At 50.8% G+C, this 14,217-nt stretch overlaps 1 protein-coding gene across 4 annotated transcripts in view; it reads right to left on the bottom strand.

The window, feature by feature from the left end:
• Nucleotides 1-12,595: 12,595 nt before the first annotated feature.
• Nucleotides 12,596-14,217, bottom strand: part of PBX3 (PBX homeobox 3) — a 128,339-nt gene continuing 126,717 nt past the window's right edge. For 2 of the 4 annotated variants that reach the window (XM_019510917.1, XM_019510919.1), the window contains one exon: nt 13,801-13,893. In XM_019510917.1, coding sequence (XP_019366462.1) covers nt 13,801-13,893 — 93 coding nt within the window. Of the gene's footprint in view, nt 13,894-14,217 lie in introns of all 4 variants that reach the window. The other 2 variants (XM_019510916.1, XM_019510918.1) reach the window with 2 other exon arrangements.

Raw genomic sequence — 14,217 nt, 5'->3', positions numbered from 1 at the left:
CCACCAGGGCTCAAATGCTGGGAGAACAAAGTCCTCTTTGTTAAACTAATTATTTTAATACATCGGCGAGAAGGGCGGAGAGGACTTGTTAAATATTTACCGTTTCGGTCCTGTTCTTAGAAGAAGTTTTAAAAAAAAAAACAACCCCAAAACCCCGGCTGTTGCTGTAAGCTATGTGTAGCAGTTAAATCTGGCTATAAAAAGGGAAAGGTTTGAAGTGTGCATGACATATTTCAGGGGGACGGGATGACTCAGGGGACTGGTAATGGAATACAGAGAGTTTCACCTCCAGCGCCCTGGTTTGAATCCAAGAGTCGTTACCATCTGGAGGCCGTTTGGCTCTGCTGCGAAACGAGTTTGGCCCGTCTCAGCCCAGTTCCTGGTGCCCATTACATCCGCATAACACAAATCCCACCCAGACTGGTGCAAACTGGTCTCCCAGCACAGAGCCGAAGGTGGGATGGGAACAGAGCCTGGGCACAGGTCAGGGACGTCGTGGGGGAGACGTGCGGCGAGGTGGCTCTGCCAGCCCGTGCCATCCTGGTGGTGAAATAAAGTTCCCCAGGGCTATTGGGCTGCCCAGGCGGTAACAGCCTCCATGCAAACGGGTCCACCCAATGTCAGGGAATGACATACGAGACCAGCCCGTGCACCGCAGAGACGCCAGCAGGCAGCGGCCCGGCAGCCGGGGGTGGGCTCCCCCGCTCCAAACACGGGGTAGCTCCTCCAAGCAGCCTGCGGCACGAATCCAGTTCCCATCTGAGCTCAGACCTAACGCTGGAGGGCTACAGCCGCTCACCCCTGCCATGGCCTGTGCCTTCATGCCCAGGGATTTCTACAAAACCCCTGTGCGTCTCGCAGGGTGCTCGGAAGTGCAGTTTGGGGTTTGTTTGGCCACTCGAAATTGAAAATTGTAAAAGCTAAAACGGGCCCATAGCTCTCACCAGCAAACTGGGACTCCATGTCCTCTGCAAGCAAGATCCACCGTCTCCCAAGAAAACCACGCACACAAGAGCTGTCCCACGTAGGACTGCAGCTCTGCTGCTCCTCACAGAGAAACCAAGAGCTTGACCAACACAAGAGCGTGTCCAGGCTAGGCTGAGGGACCGTGACCCGGGCGGACTCATGGGTCACTTGGGCGGCCTTCTGGTAAAAGAAACCTCAGCTGTCAACCGGAGGAAATGCTGTCCTGGAAGAGGAGATCTGGGCGCATCCTCACTTGAGCTGCCTCTGCAAGTCCTGTAGGGATTGCCGTTTGTGGGAAGGAAGGGCCCTGGCAAACCCCACGAGACCATCAGCAGGATAAAAGGCCCATGTACTTCCCCCACTCAAACCCACCACAGCAGCTTCCATCTGAGTCTCGTCCTGGAAAGAGGCTGAAATACCTCCTATTCCACTTCCAGGAATTTGCCCATGTGAAAAATTGCAGCTTCCAAAGAAGACACTTTAATAATGCAGGGAAAACAAAGACAAAGCAGCTGGTCACCCCCGTTGTCACACCTGCACTAATGTCGGCGTGGACGCGCACTAGACCTGGAGCAGAGGGAACGTGAAGGAGTGCTATCCCGGCCCTCTAAATGAGGTGTGGGATTTCACACCCTGTTTTAGGATGGGTTAAGTTTCCCCCTCTGCTGGGTCTGCACGAGCCGGGTAGCAACGCACGGCCCTACCGCGCGGGGTCCAGAAGAGCCGCACATGCCTGCGCGTGCCGTTGTTTTGTTTGCTCTCTGCGGAAGCTCGGATTTCATGGATCTCAGCAAAACCTCGAGGAGCAACTCGAATCTGCAGAAAGCACCGATTTGCCATGTGGGTGCTTCACCACCAGCCCTGCCCGTTCGTTAGAATAACACTAATTGTTATGATGATGACGATAACGATTAAATGCACTGCTTCGTAGCTTGTGACCTGTGGAGTAGCTAAAACGAGAGGTTGCCAAAAATGACCTGTTTTAATCCAAGCCAGTAACATTTCAGGGAACATATTAAGAAAAGCTGCATGTTCTACAGAAACGGTGTGCTCACATCAATGAAATAACAAGAGCATAAGTTGGATTTTCAGAGGGAAAGAAAAATAAGTCAACAAAGCGATGACTATCTCTAACTGAATGAAACTGAAATTATACCCAATTATATTTTGTAAAACCCCAATTTATCTGCCAGGGTTTTCTTTAAATGTTCATGCTACTCTTTCACTTACTAACCATAAATGCCTGGATGCATTTCAAAGTGGTGCCTTTTCTATTATTTCATTTCCTGGAGTCCTCGGCTTGAAAGGACATTAATAGCACACTATAAATAAAAAAAAAGTTACTTAAGGATTTACAGCTGAGGATTTCTATGGAAACAAGAGGAGGAGGGGAGTGTGCATCGGCGTGGGGGTGGCGAAGGGAGGCAAAGAACACACTGAAAACAGACGAGGAAGTTTGGAGCCGCCGCACGGCACCCGCGAGGCCTCCCACCCATGCCACGCTTTCCTGCTACAATGCGCAGTCAGGCCTGGCTTTTCTCCGCGTGGCCCCACGAGGACAGGGGCCGCGCGAGGGCATTTTCCAGCCGCCATCAGGCTCTCGGCCTCCTTCGCGTTTGAGCCTTTCTCCTTCAACCGCCAGCCACTTTGACCCCTCTCTCTCCATCGTGGCTCCTTCCCCCTCGCGCTGGCGTACCTCTCCCGGGATCCCACGTGCTGGTGCTGTGGCCAGCCGTGGGCTGCCCGGCGGGTGGGAACACAGGCTCTATCCCTGGCGCTCCGTGATGGGGAAGCGGCTTTCCAAGTGCGAGGGCCCACAATGACTCGCAAAACATAGGAAACAATTCAACAATCAAAAAATCTTTCACCACTTAATGGGATTTTATAAATTGAATTATCTCTTTAAGCGCTGACAGTCCTAGCCTATCAATCAATTAAGGAATGCCAGACTCTAGAGGCTACAAATTCACTTAGAGTCAGCGCGCTATTTTCCTCTGAAAACCCCCTCGATGCTCCCCGCCGTGGCCAGGCTGCGTGTGCTCCCAGGCCCCCTCCCTGGGCCACGCCAGTGCCAGCGCCAGGGCAGATGCACCCCGAGGCCGTGGGGGGCCCGGAGGCGTCTCGGGTGCAGCAGCTCCGTTCCAGTCCCCGGGGACGTTCAACCTCTCCTTGGCGCACTGTTGGGAGGCCGAAATGCAGAAGCATGAGCCGGCCACCCCGCGCCACAGGCAGCCGCTGAACAGCAAAGCCAGGCAGCGATATGGGGGCTGGGGGCCACATCTCCAGTGCCCCTGGGGCCAAGAGCATTCCTGCCTGGCAGGGGGCTAATGAGAGAGACGGGCAGGTAGTCACCGGCCGGCTCACCGGGACCCAGTGCAAGCATCGCAGGGAGCCCTCGAGCCCGGGCACAAGGTAGACGGTGCTGCCAAGACCCCAGTCCCAGGATCCAGACCCTGCTGCCTGGATCATGAAAGCTCCCGCTCCCCCCGCCCTCATGCACAGCCGTATTTTGTGTTTCTATAATTTAAAAATGTCTAAACTGACTGTTTTTATTGTTGCTGCTATTTCTCCTGGGTCCGTCCCTGGCAGGAGGAGTGTCAGCTCAACACATACTGGATTTTGAAATTGAATTATATGCTGGGAAAATAAATGAGGGGGAAAAAAAAGAGTTTGTAATGAATTGTGTTGCCCAGCCCTTAATTACGTGTTTTGTGTATTTTCTGCAGCTAAAATGCCCCTCTGCTTCTGCACGGTTTGTATTTACTGTAGCCATTAGGTAGCCAGACAGGTAGCTAGTGTCTGTACCAGCTTCAGGTCAACAAGGACAAATCCTGTGCACGTGTGTCTAACAGCTGGACACACCTGGGAGGCGACTTCACCCTACAGAAGAGGTGCAGCAGCCCCGAGCTCACTGCTTTGTCCTGGTTGTTCTTGGGTATCTTCTTCTTGTGAACTTCTTTTCAGTTTATGCAATTTTCCTCTCCCCCTAACTTTGTATTAGCGCTGGAGGTGAGGCTTGCATTATTGATGGGATAGACAGCCAGGTATTCACAGATGAAAGGTTAGTTTATTAATCCACCGGGAGACCTTATGAAAAACAAATTCAGGTAAACAACATATTTTTCCTGGCTGTTTCTCAAAATTTAAAGCAGGGATCCTGCTCTCTGAGTTCTCCTTTGATGTATTTCCACTGCACTGTGATATTACATTCTTCAGAAAAGAGAAATTGTTTCTTGTACCACATTCAATGGGAAAAGAGAGAGAAATCTAATTGAATATCCTGCCCATATATGCTGAACATCATCCCCTCACAAGTTATGGATGTTCTTGGAGAGTTACTAAAACATGTGGTGAGACGTATTTGAAAGACATTTTTCTGTTAAGGGACTTATAATATCAATGCTGTATCGTTTTCTTCTTCTCCTTTGAGCAGCCTGTGCCTGCCAGCCCCCGCTCTTGCTGTTCTCCTGAGCCCCGTAGTTTCCCCTTGTGACCACGAGCCCAGCGCTGGGGAGAGAGGAGAGGGGTCCCCTTTGCACGGACCCTTGTTTGCTGCTCCAGAGCCAGTGTCAGTCCTGCCAGCTCGCTCCTCTGCTCCTCCCATTGGGCCAGCACTGGAGCCCACGGTCCCCAAAGCCTCCCACCAAGGGCATCCCCACCCGGCTCTGACGAGTTCGGCTCTTAGCTTTTGGGGCTGGGCTATTTCAGCCATGCCGGGGACAGTGTCGGCTTCGTCAGCTCCTGCCCAGCCACACGTTTCCATGATATCGAGGGTGCTCGTTAGACCTGCCCTCAGGGAGAGCAGCGGATAGTTCGTGCTCCTCGCTCGTGAGCCACAAGCCAGCCTACGGTTTTCACAATGCAAACAAGTGGGCCCATTGTCTCTGTCTGTGGACCGATAAAGGGCAGAGCTGGCACCTTGTGGCCTGCCCGCTGCTGGGCCTAAGGGATCCTGCAAGGGAAGCGATCGCTGAAATGACATGGTGCACCTTGGGGCCAGATCCTCGAGGGTGTTTAGGTGCCATCTGCTTCCTCTCTCACTCTGGCCCCCGATGCCCTGCGAGGGGTTCCCCCGGCTTTCTGCGTGGTGGTCCTTCCACTGAGCCTCTGACCACTCCGCTACGAAGGCAGAAACCTCCGTGCCCAGTATATGGGCACTGGGACTTGATTAAGCAGTGAATTTACCTAATTGACTGACTTGCAGTAATAAGGCCCAACACAGGACTGAGTAGCTCATTTACGTTGGGCTGGGGGGTAGGTCCTCCCACTGGACATGGAGCCACTCTCTGCTGCGGTACGATCGACCAGCCCTGGCAGAGCCCCCGCTCGCAGCCACCAAACTGGAGTCCACAGAGCTCAGCTCCCTGCCACTGCCCGCTCCTCGAGCCCCTGCAACGGCACCCAAGTGCCAGGTGGAGGGAAGCGCTCGCACCCAGACCCAGCTCTGCCTGGATCAAGGGGCAAAGGGCCCTGGGTCTGATGGGAGCAAGGCAGGGGGAGCGACGTCCCTGTTTGAAGCCCCTGCGTGTCGGCCAGGCCGAAATGGGCCCCGCAAGGGACACGCGTGTAGCACGGGTTCCACGTGGGCCTGATCCATCATTGGGAACAGAGACGGGGACTGGCACTGCAACGCGGTCCATGGGCGAGCGCCCCAAACGTCCATTCCCCTCCAGCCCCGTGACGCCTGCCCCACGGCCAGGCAATTAGAGGTGACGAAGTAAATCCCCTCCGCCAGGCTGTGTCGCAACAGACACCACCGCAGAGCCCAGCCTCGCAGAGACCCCCGGCCGCCCCTCCTCCACGTGCCTTCTGCTCTTTAAATTGATTGGCACTTTCTATTTGAGGAAAAATGAGTTCTTAAAATTGAAATCCTGGTTATTGTTATGGAAATACGGTGCGGCGGCAGGAGGAGAGATGGCGGGATACAAAACAGGTTAGTTTAAATCAAGCCACTGATAGGTGAGTCTATATAGAGTACTCAAGCCTAATGAGTTCAGAGGTATCTCTGCAGTGAGCCTGGCCCCCGTAATGCTGTTGATTCAAGTTGTAGGGCCAGGTAATCACCAAGATAACCCGAGGCTCCGGAGATCATTATAGCTTCATCACGTTTTGTATCGAATATTTTCAGACTCATTTGGGATGTCAGCCTTTATAAAATGCTTCCTTACATTAAGGGGCACAGTACACATCCCCGCATACGCCCACGCACGTGCGCGCAGCCCGGACGGCCCCAGCAGGACGCGGTCCTCCCCACAGCGTGCAAAGGGAGCGCGGCGCGTGTACTGGGATGGCACTGCGGAGATGTGGCGCTAAGCAGAAGATTTATGAATAATGTAAGAACAAATGTACCAAACCCATATTACACCGACATAGTGACTGATTCCCAACATATGTTATTGCTCTTCTCTCATCTTTACCTGAAATTAGTAATTTAGAAGCCTCACCTTTATTTGGAAAATAATAGTACACGCAGAATTATAAAAGTTTAATATGCTCCCAGTAAAATGAAAAATGAGAGGTTATGATATTGTCTAACACTTTCAAATGTGTTTATTAATTCATGTTTTAAATCATAAGTTTCGTTCTGCAGGAGAGTCATACACAGCAATAAGCAAGTTTTAAAATATTAATGAATAAACAATATTTCTCTATTGAAATATAACATGCTTCTTTGAACAATGTACCACCAGTAATAAATCAAAACCAGCAGAAAATTGCATTTCATATTTAATACAAGTTGAACTCTGCCTTTTTATAAATGATATCTTTTTTGTTTAATTGGCGTCAGTTCAGATCTAGCAGATTGCTAATAAAATTCTGGATTTCCATATTTAATGACGCGTGCTCTTTAGGCTGAATTTTACCAGAAAAAATGCAGCCTTTTATTATCCTAATAGATGGCATTAATAGGTGATCTTGTCTCATGAAAAACAGCCCCTTCTCATTTCCCTGAAGCCTAATTTGGGTCCTAAAAAAGTACCGGGAGGGGGCAAGCGCTCTGCTCTCCCGCTGATGCCACCGGGCAGAGCCCGGCAGGCCCGTGCGCCGGCCCTTCAGCTCCCCGCAAGCACGTTGGTGTTTCCAACCTCGTTGCTCTGCATAATGGCCCACACACGCAGAAACCCTTCCTCAGCCCGCTGTCGGGCTTCAAGTGCTGGGCTCCAGCATACGAGGCAGCACGTGCTAAGAGGCCCGGGGATGTCGCCTTCTTTGCACTGTGGGCTTCCTCTGGAAAAGGTCAGCGTGGGCCTGGCAGCTGCTTGGGCTGGAGCAGACGTCATGGAGCAGAGGACTAGCCCCCACCACCAGCACCAGGTTCGACGGGGAAGATGTGGCCCTACCCCCCACCGCCTTTACACACGCATCCCTTTCCTGTGGGAGCTGTGCTCCGTCGCACCCAGGCACAAACCCGCTTGCAGGGGTGTCCACCGACCCACCGCTCTCACGCACATCGAGGCCCTGCTCATTCCTGCCCTTGGCCCTCCGTGCTGGAGAACAGGCTCTGGCTCTGCTGGGAGCCGCAGACACTGACCAGCGCCCCAGGCATGTGCAGAGCTCCAGGTCACCATCCAGCTGGGTGCTGCTCAGGCTCATCAGCAGTGCTGCTGGGGAAGAGCCTGGATGGACTGGGGGTCCAAGCACAGCCCACGGCTCTACTGATGACCAGGTGTGTGGGAGAGCGCAACTTGGAGAGCGCTGCCTGGTCCCAGCTTCCAGCCCTCCCCATGGCAGCTCATCCCGCTGGGACCGGGCAACACTCTCCGTGGCAGCTCACCTCGTGACCGTCTTCGGCACTAATGCACGTGGCTTGCTTCGCCCTGCGTTCACGGTGGCAGGAGGTGACTCCACGGTCCGCTTGCGCACGCACAACATAACTGCAGAGATGTGTAGGTACAAACCTCTCTCTGTACAGTTTGGTCGCCACCAATTTGACTGAAATTAATTGGTTTTAATTAGCCCATGTAAACAGAACTCTTGAATCCGGTGCCACGGGAGGGTTCCGGCAGTCTCCAATAAATTAATCCTTTTTATTCTATTGGTGACAGGGAGATGATCAAATAGGCTTTGATACAGAATTTGGGATTTATCACCTCGCAGCCCTCTGATATGCTTGAACTTGTTTTTTTTCCCTGCTGCTGCTGCTGGAGGCAAGAGCCAGGCTGCAACTGGCATTTGCTTCAGAACCCGCAAGCAAGCGGAGCTGGGGATTTGGCAGCGCACGGAGCAAGGACGTGAGGGGAACTTTGAAGAAAAGTTTCTCTATGGCATTTGTTGCCAAAGGAGAAGGTTGGCCAGGCAGGGAGGCCGCGGGGCCAGCCAAGCTCGGCTGCGAGACGCTGCGGTGGGTCGGCGCTCCGCTTCGCAGCCAGGAGGGCTCTGAGCTAAACACGGGGTGTGGAGACTGTCGTAGGGGACCATGAGGGTCTGGCACAGCTCTGCTGGGTAGGCGGAGGTATCGGGGACCAGTGAATAGCGTTGCTGGGGTCGATGGTCCAGCTAGCCACCCCTGGCTCCACAGTGGGGTCACATGTGCCAGGACCACCCCTGGCAGAAGTCTGTCCAACAGCCTGTCTTTCAAATCTCTGGTGACCTCCGTCGGACACTTGTTCCAGTGCCAACCCATCCTCACGGCCCGACCACCTTTGCCCATATCCAGCCTAGCCTTCCTTTGCTTTTAAGGCAGTCCACTGCTGTGCGAGTTGATGAGGCATGCCTCTCCTCTTGCCAACACAGCAGCCACTGCGGAGCATGGGGAAACCCTTCTTCCCCTTCCTGCGATAGCAGTCGAGAGCCTGGCATGAAACCCTCCTGGAGGAGGCCAGGTCCTCATGCAACAGCTGCGTGGCTGTAGCCCACACGTGTAACCAGCCCAGCTGTGTCCTGGGCACCACTTCGGTTGCTCTGCCCTGTATGGGGCCTTTGTGTCACCCTTGCTGCAAGCTGCAGGCGCAGGCAGAGTCACTGCACAGCACGCAGCTCAGCAGGGGAAAGTGGCTCTCAAATAAGCTGGGTAGCCCTCACCACACGAGCCCAGGGTGGGCAGTGCCCATGAGCCCACGAGAGCCCGGCTCGGCACACTGCAGTCCCCCCAGCCTCCCTCCTGACAGGGCCGAGGCTTAGAGCGCCACAGCGCACAGCAGCTTCCTGGGGAGGCGAGCAGGCTGGGAATTCCAATAATATAGTATATTACCGTGTCATATTAGACTAATAAAATCCTAATATGATCCAGGAATGGGGAGCATATCATAACTCCTCTGTGGCTAATACACCGCGTGCAATAAATCACTCCCGGGGCTTCTCCTTCGCCATTGTATCTGCGTTCTGTGTCAGGCGGATAACTCCGTCCTCCTCGGCTAATGCTTCCCTTTTCTTCACAGTCCATATGGCAGCAACATTAAAACTAATGAAATAAAATAAAATTTGCCAATCTTGGAGGACTTCTCCTCTCTTAAAAGATGTACTTTTTATTCACACAAGCTGGAAACATCCTCGACTATGTGAGGTTATTTTCCTCCCATTGGGAACACATGGCACAGGCCCCGGCATCGGCCTCTTGCAGCTGACAAGCAGGGTGCTACCGCACAGCTCAGGCCTGGCATGCACATGCCACGTCCACGCTACATGCACAGCACCTCCAGCCACGCCAGTGCCAGGCAGCCCGGGCTCCCCCTTGCTGGAAGCCTTTGGTTGCCCTGCCTACTCATTCCAGGCTGGAGCATCCCTCGTCGTATCCGCAACCCAACCCTCGAGCGGTGAGCTGAGATTTCCTTCATGCTGCGTGTGGAAGGTCTGCAACTGCTCCTCGAGCCACTCTGCACGCTGTGCACACTGCGGGAAGCACTTGAACTCTCTCACCAGTGCTCAGCAGCATCTATGAGCCCCCTGCAAACTTTCTGCAGAGCTTTTCACTGGCAGCTGCGGCCTCTTCGCAAATCCTCTCACCAGGCGCTCAGGGCATCTTAGTGTTTCTGCTGCTCTCGAGGCAGGGCTCTCTGCCGCTCCCCACCACGACCAGAGCAGCCATCAGCCTCCGCAGGGGCACAGACTCTTCATTGGGCTCGTGCAGGGCTGGGCTCTCCAAAAGGCACCCATCTCATTCAGCAGCTTGTGCCCTGAGCTGGAGCTGGGGAGACCTGGGGTCTGCTCTGCCACTGTTCTTCCAGGGGACCTTGGGCAACTCACTGGCTCTCTCTCTCTGCCTCAGTTTCCCCATCTGCAGTGTGAGGAGAGTGTCGCTGTGTTTCTTGGTAGCACGTGGAGATCTGCTGCAAAGCACTGCATGCATGGGAGGAAACTCTCGGCCGCACAAGCCCCTTGCAAGCCTGCCCAGGGGGCTGGGCCTTCCCCCTCTGCTTTGTGCTCATGTCCCAGGTGGGTGCCTCTGCTCCCCTCCGGTGCCTTGTGCAGCCAGGCTCCACCTCAGCGACCCCCAGGCAGATTCCTGCCGCTCCAGCGTCCCAGTGCACGGCTGTCCCCAGGGCCCGATGGCTCCAGGGCATCAGCCAGCCCCGCTTGCAGGCATGCTCGTTAGCACCGACAGCTCCAACCTGGACACGCAGGATTAGCTATGAGCCAGCACCCCTCCAGAGAGAAGGACACCCGCCCACCCAACAGCACTGCAGAGCTCCCTCGCTGGCGATTGGGAGCGCTCAGCTCCGTTCACAGGGCAAACGAGCCCGTGATGAATTCTTACACATGTCGTTAGTACTCAATTAAGCCGTGCCCGGCCTCTTCAGCATGTCGCTGCCAGGTAAAGCGCAGGCCCATCCAAAGGACTCATTTCAACGCTGGTGCTCGTAGTCAACCTTGCTGATGTGTGATCAGGCCTCCAGGATAAAATTTTTATTATTTGCCGTGCAGCCACGTGATGGTTCTCCAATATAGGGAAAGGCCAAATTGCACTTGTAATTCAAAAGGACCTGCATCCTTAATGTTGTAAAGAAGCACGCTAATGATGCCCAATGGGCACAGGGCACGCAAGTGCGCCCAAAGGTTGTTGATGGCCTTCCTATGAACCTCATCAGTATATGACAGGTTTTTGCCTGTGGCCAGCAGAGATGTGATCAAGATGAGGGAGGTCTGCATGTTCATTATGCTGCCTAGGCCTCCACTGACACGTGTTACATTTAAAATACTGTTTCCATTGAGTTATGGCGTAAACACCGAGTGTGGAGTTTGAGAGCTTCATTAGCAAACGGATATTGTTTTGTCGCGTTCCCTCCACACGTAGCAAGTCTTCCCAGGCCCGCGGTGCCCCATGCCACCGATCTTACAGCTTGACGAGCGCTTGGCAGAGGACAGCCTTGCCTTGCTTGTTAAACACACCATCTGTAGCAAAAGGAGCACTGTGTATTTCTAAAAGTGATCCAAAGTAACTGTGGGTGTGTGTCTGTGTGCGTGAGAGAAGGAGAAGCAGGGGTGTATCGGCTGAGACACGCGTCTGAGGGACATGGGGGAAGATGAAATCCGTTGGCTGTATTTTGGGGGGAAAAACAAAGATACTTTGCAAAACAACTTAGTACAGGAATTGGTTGGTAAGAAAAGCTGACCCACAAGCTAATTGAATCATGCAAATAATCATTTAGCTCCCAAATCTACGCCTACGGGCTTAAGCAGCTGGCTAACAAGTAAACAGCCAAGTCGTCTATTTTCTAGAGCTTGCCTTGGCACTGCAACAAATTTGGGCGACGGGTCGTGATAGTTATGCCTTCTTTTGCCTAGATACACTAACTGGAGTAGTAAAATAGTTGTATTTATCAAAGACCGTTGGCTGCCAGTGATTAACGTTAATTTGATTTCCTGTGAGTCAATTTCCTTGAGATATGGTAAATAGGCTATTACCTGTTATTGACCTTTACTTTATTAAAAAGATTTAGAATTAGCAGTTTATAGATATGTCCTTCCAAAAAGTTTTGTTAATCAAGAAATATCATTTTTATAATCAAGTTTCAGTTGTTAGCAGGGGTTATATTTTAAAATTTAATGTTAAATAAGGATGATCATTAAGAGTGAATAAGATGTTGATTTTTTTTTAATTTAGACTAAAAGATTGACCCTTTCCTAATCCTCCACTTGAGCGCCTTGCTCTTGAGCAGAGCCGCGTAGGAAGAAAGACCACAGATGAACTGATACATCTATGGCTTTGAAGTCTTTTTTGAGTACAAAGCAGTGGACATCTACCAGGGCCTACTTTACCTACAATTTCCAATATCCTTCAGGCAAGAGTGCACAGCTCGCTATTTGTATTTAAAGAACTGCTTAACTCCTGCTTTATGACAACTCCTCCATACATCTCGTAGCTTACTTTATCTTTGAGAGCTGACTAAAACTGAGCAGGAAGAAATTACATCAACATTTGATCATGAAAGCAAAAAGTTTATTCATGTTTGAAACTACATATAACTACCACGAGGAAGACTTTTCAATCCAGGGTGTAATCCAGTTAGAAAGTAACACGAAACGTTTTAATACATTAGAATCACTGCCACAAATTATTTTCATGACTCAATCAGGTTCAGAATCGCATACAATACAAAAGAGAGAAAGAAAGGGCCCCTGTTAGACAGGGCGAAATATACAGTACTGAATACTGAAATCTGTATGCATTACAATTAGTTGTTGTTGTTTGTTTTTTTTGCGTGGATTAGTAACAAGATGAAGAACATTCAAAATGTTTCTCAGTATTTACAACAGTTTTACTGTCTCTGTGTTTCAACCGAAGACCCAATGTTTCCGCTTTAGCTTTTTTTAAAAGTTGCAAATGCAACCCTGACTTTGTTTTTTTTTTAAAAGATTACAATGTACATTACATCTCATGAAGGGAAACAAAGAGTTAATTACAAGATGCAAAAAGATAAGAAAGAGACAAACTACAGCGTGAGTATTGTTCAGAGGTAGTAAGTGAGCACTCTAAGCTACAGAACATGTTGAAATTCTATTGGTTTGTATGAGTTCGCATGAGGTAATAAAGCTGTGTTTTGATTGGTGAGATGTATAAATACTCTTTTGCTACACTATGTACAACACTCCATATAATGGTGCCTTTCTTTTTTGTTGCCAAGAGGAAGTAGCAAATCTTGGCAAAGGTGTGTGCAGCACCTAGCTCCTACTGTAAAACCCCAGGTCTTGGCTTCCACAAAAATAAGCAGCAAGTATCTTCATCTCTTAAGAACGATCTATGTCCATGACTGAAATACAGAGAGGAGACTCTGGGTCCGGGTACTTTTAGCGAGAAAAGATGCTCCCAGCTTCCAATCTAGTTGGTAAAACAATAGATCACAACAAAAATGTGACGAATAAGGATTCTTAAAGACGACCATCGTTAACTGAAATAACTGAACAGCTCTTTTTATTCCAACTCTATAAGAGATATGAAAAGATTAAACACAATCAAAGTCTGTAATTCATTTAGGCTTTCCATGGAAATATGCACGAAGTTAAATTTAGGTGAGGTGTTTCTTTGTGTCTGCTCCTGCTATTGAGGTTAAGCTTATACTGTACTTTTACCCTTAAGGCCAAGTAATTGGCAACTGTTAGACCGTCATCGCTAAAATTGTTGATAATAAATTATGATAAAATAGTTACAGGGCTATAAACAATGCTAAATCTTGGCCTAATTGGATAAAGTGCTTTTTAACATTGTGTGTTTTAAGTATAAATACAAATGATTATGATACCTTTAAAAAACAGATTTACCAAGTTTTCTAGTAAGACAAGGTTTTACAGTAAAGCTATAGGTGCTTGGCTACAAAAAAGATTCTTTCCTTTTTCTCCTGTGACTCTGAATGCGCTAACCACGGCATCTCAGCGCAGGGAAAAAGTGTTGCTAGGAGATTAGTTAGAGGTATCGGAGTGCACACTTCCCGGCCCTTCTGTAGGGGAAGTCACAGAAGATGGAGTCGTTGCGTCCTGCCAGCCTCCATTAGCCTGAAAAGGGAGAAAAGCCAATTGATACGATGATACCACTGGAAATGCGTCCAGGAGCGGGGAAGGGGAGGGGTTCTCAGCTCCTCCTGATGGCAGAGTTTGGGAGAGGAGGAAAAAACCCACCCGTGCGCGTCACACGGCCAGTAAACCGCATGGAGCAAAGGTATCCACGATGGGAAGAGCTAGCTAGGAACGAGGAGCCCTTCAACGAGGCGATGCGGTATCTGAGACACACACGCATGTCTCAAAAAAAAAACGTTAAGGATTTTTGCAAGGTTTGTCTATCTCTGAAACCTCAGATTTTTCCCACTTTTAAGCTGGAGA

Source organism: Gavialis gangeticus, unplaced genomic scaffold, assembly GCF_001723915.1.
Source record: "Gavialis gangeticus isolate Ggan-Ray unplaced genomic scaffold, GavGan_comp1, whole genome shotgun sequence".
NCBI classification, from domain to species: domain Eukaryota; kingdom Metazoa; phylum Chordata; order Crocodylia; family Gavialidae; genus Gavialis; species Gavialis gangeticus.
The sequence above is the reverse complement of the archived record's forward strand: the minus strand, read 5'-3'. Positions and strand labels throughout refer to the sequence as shown.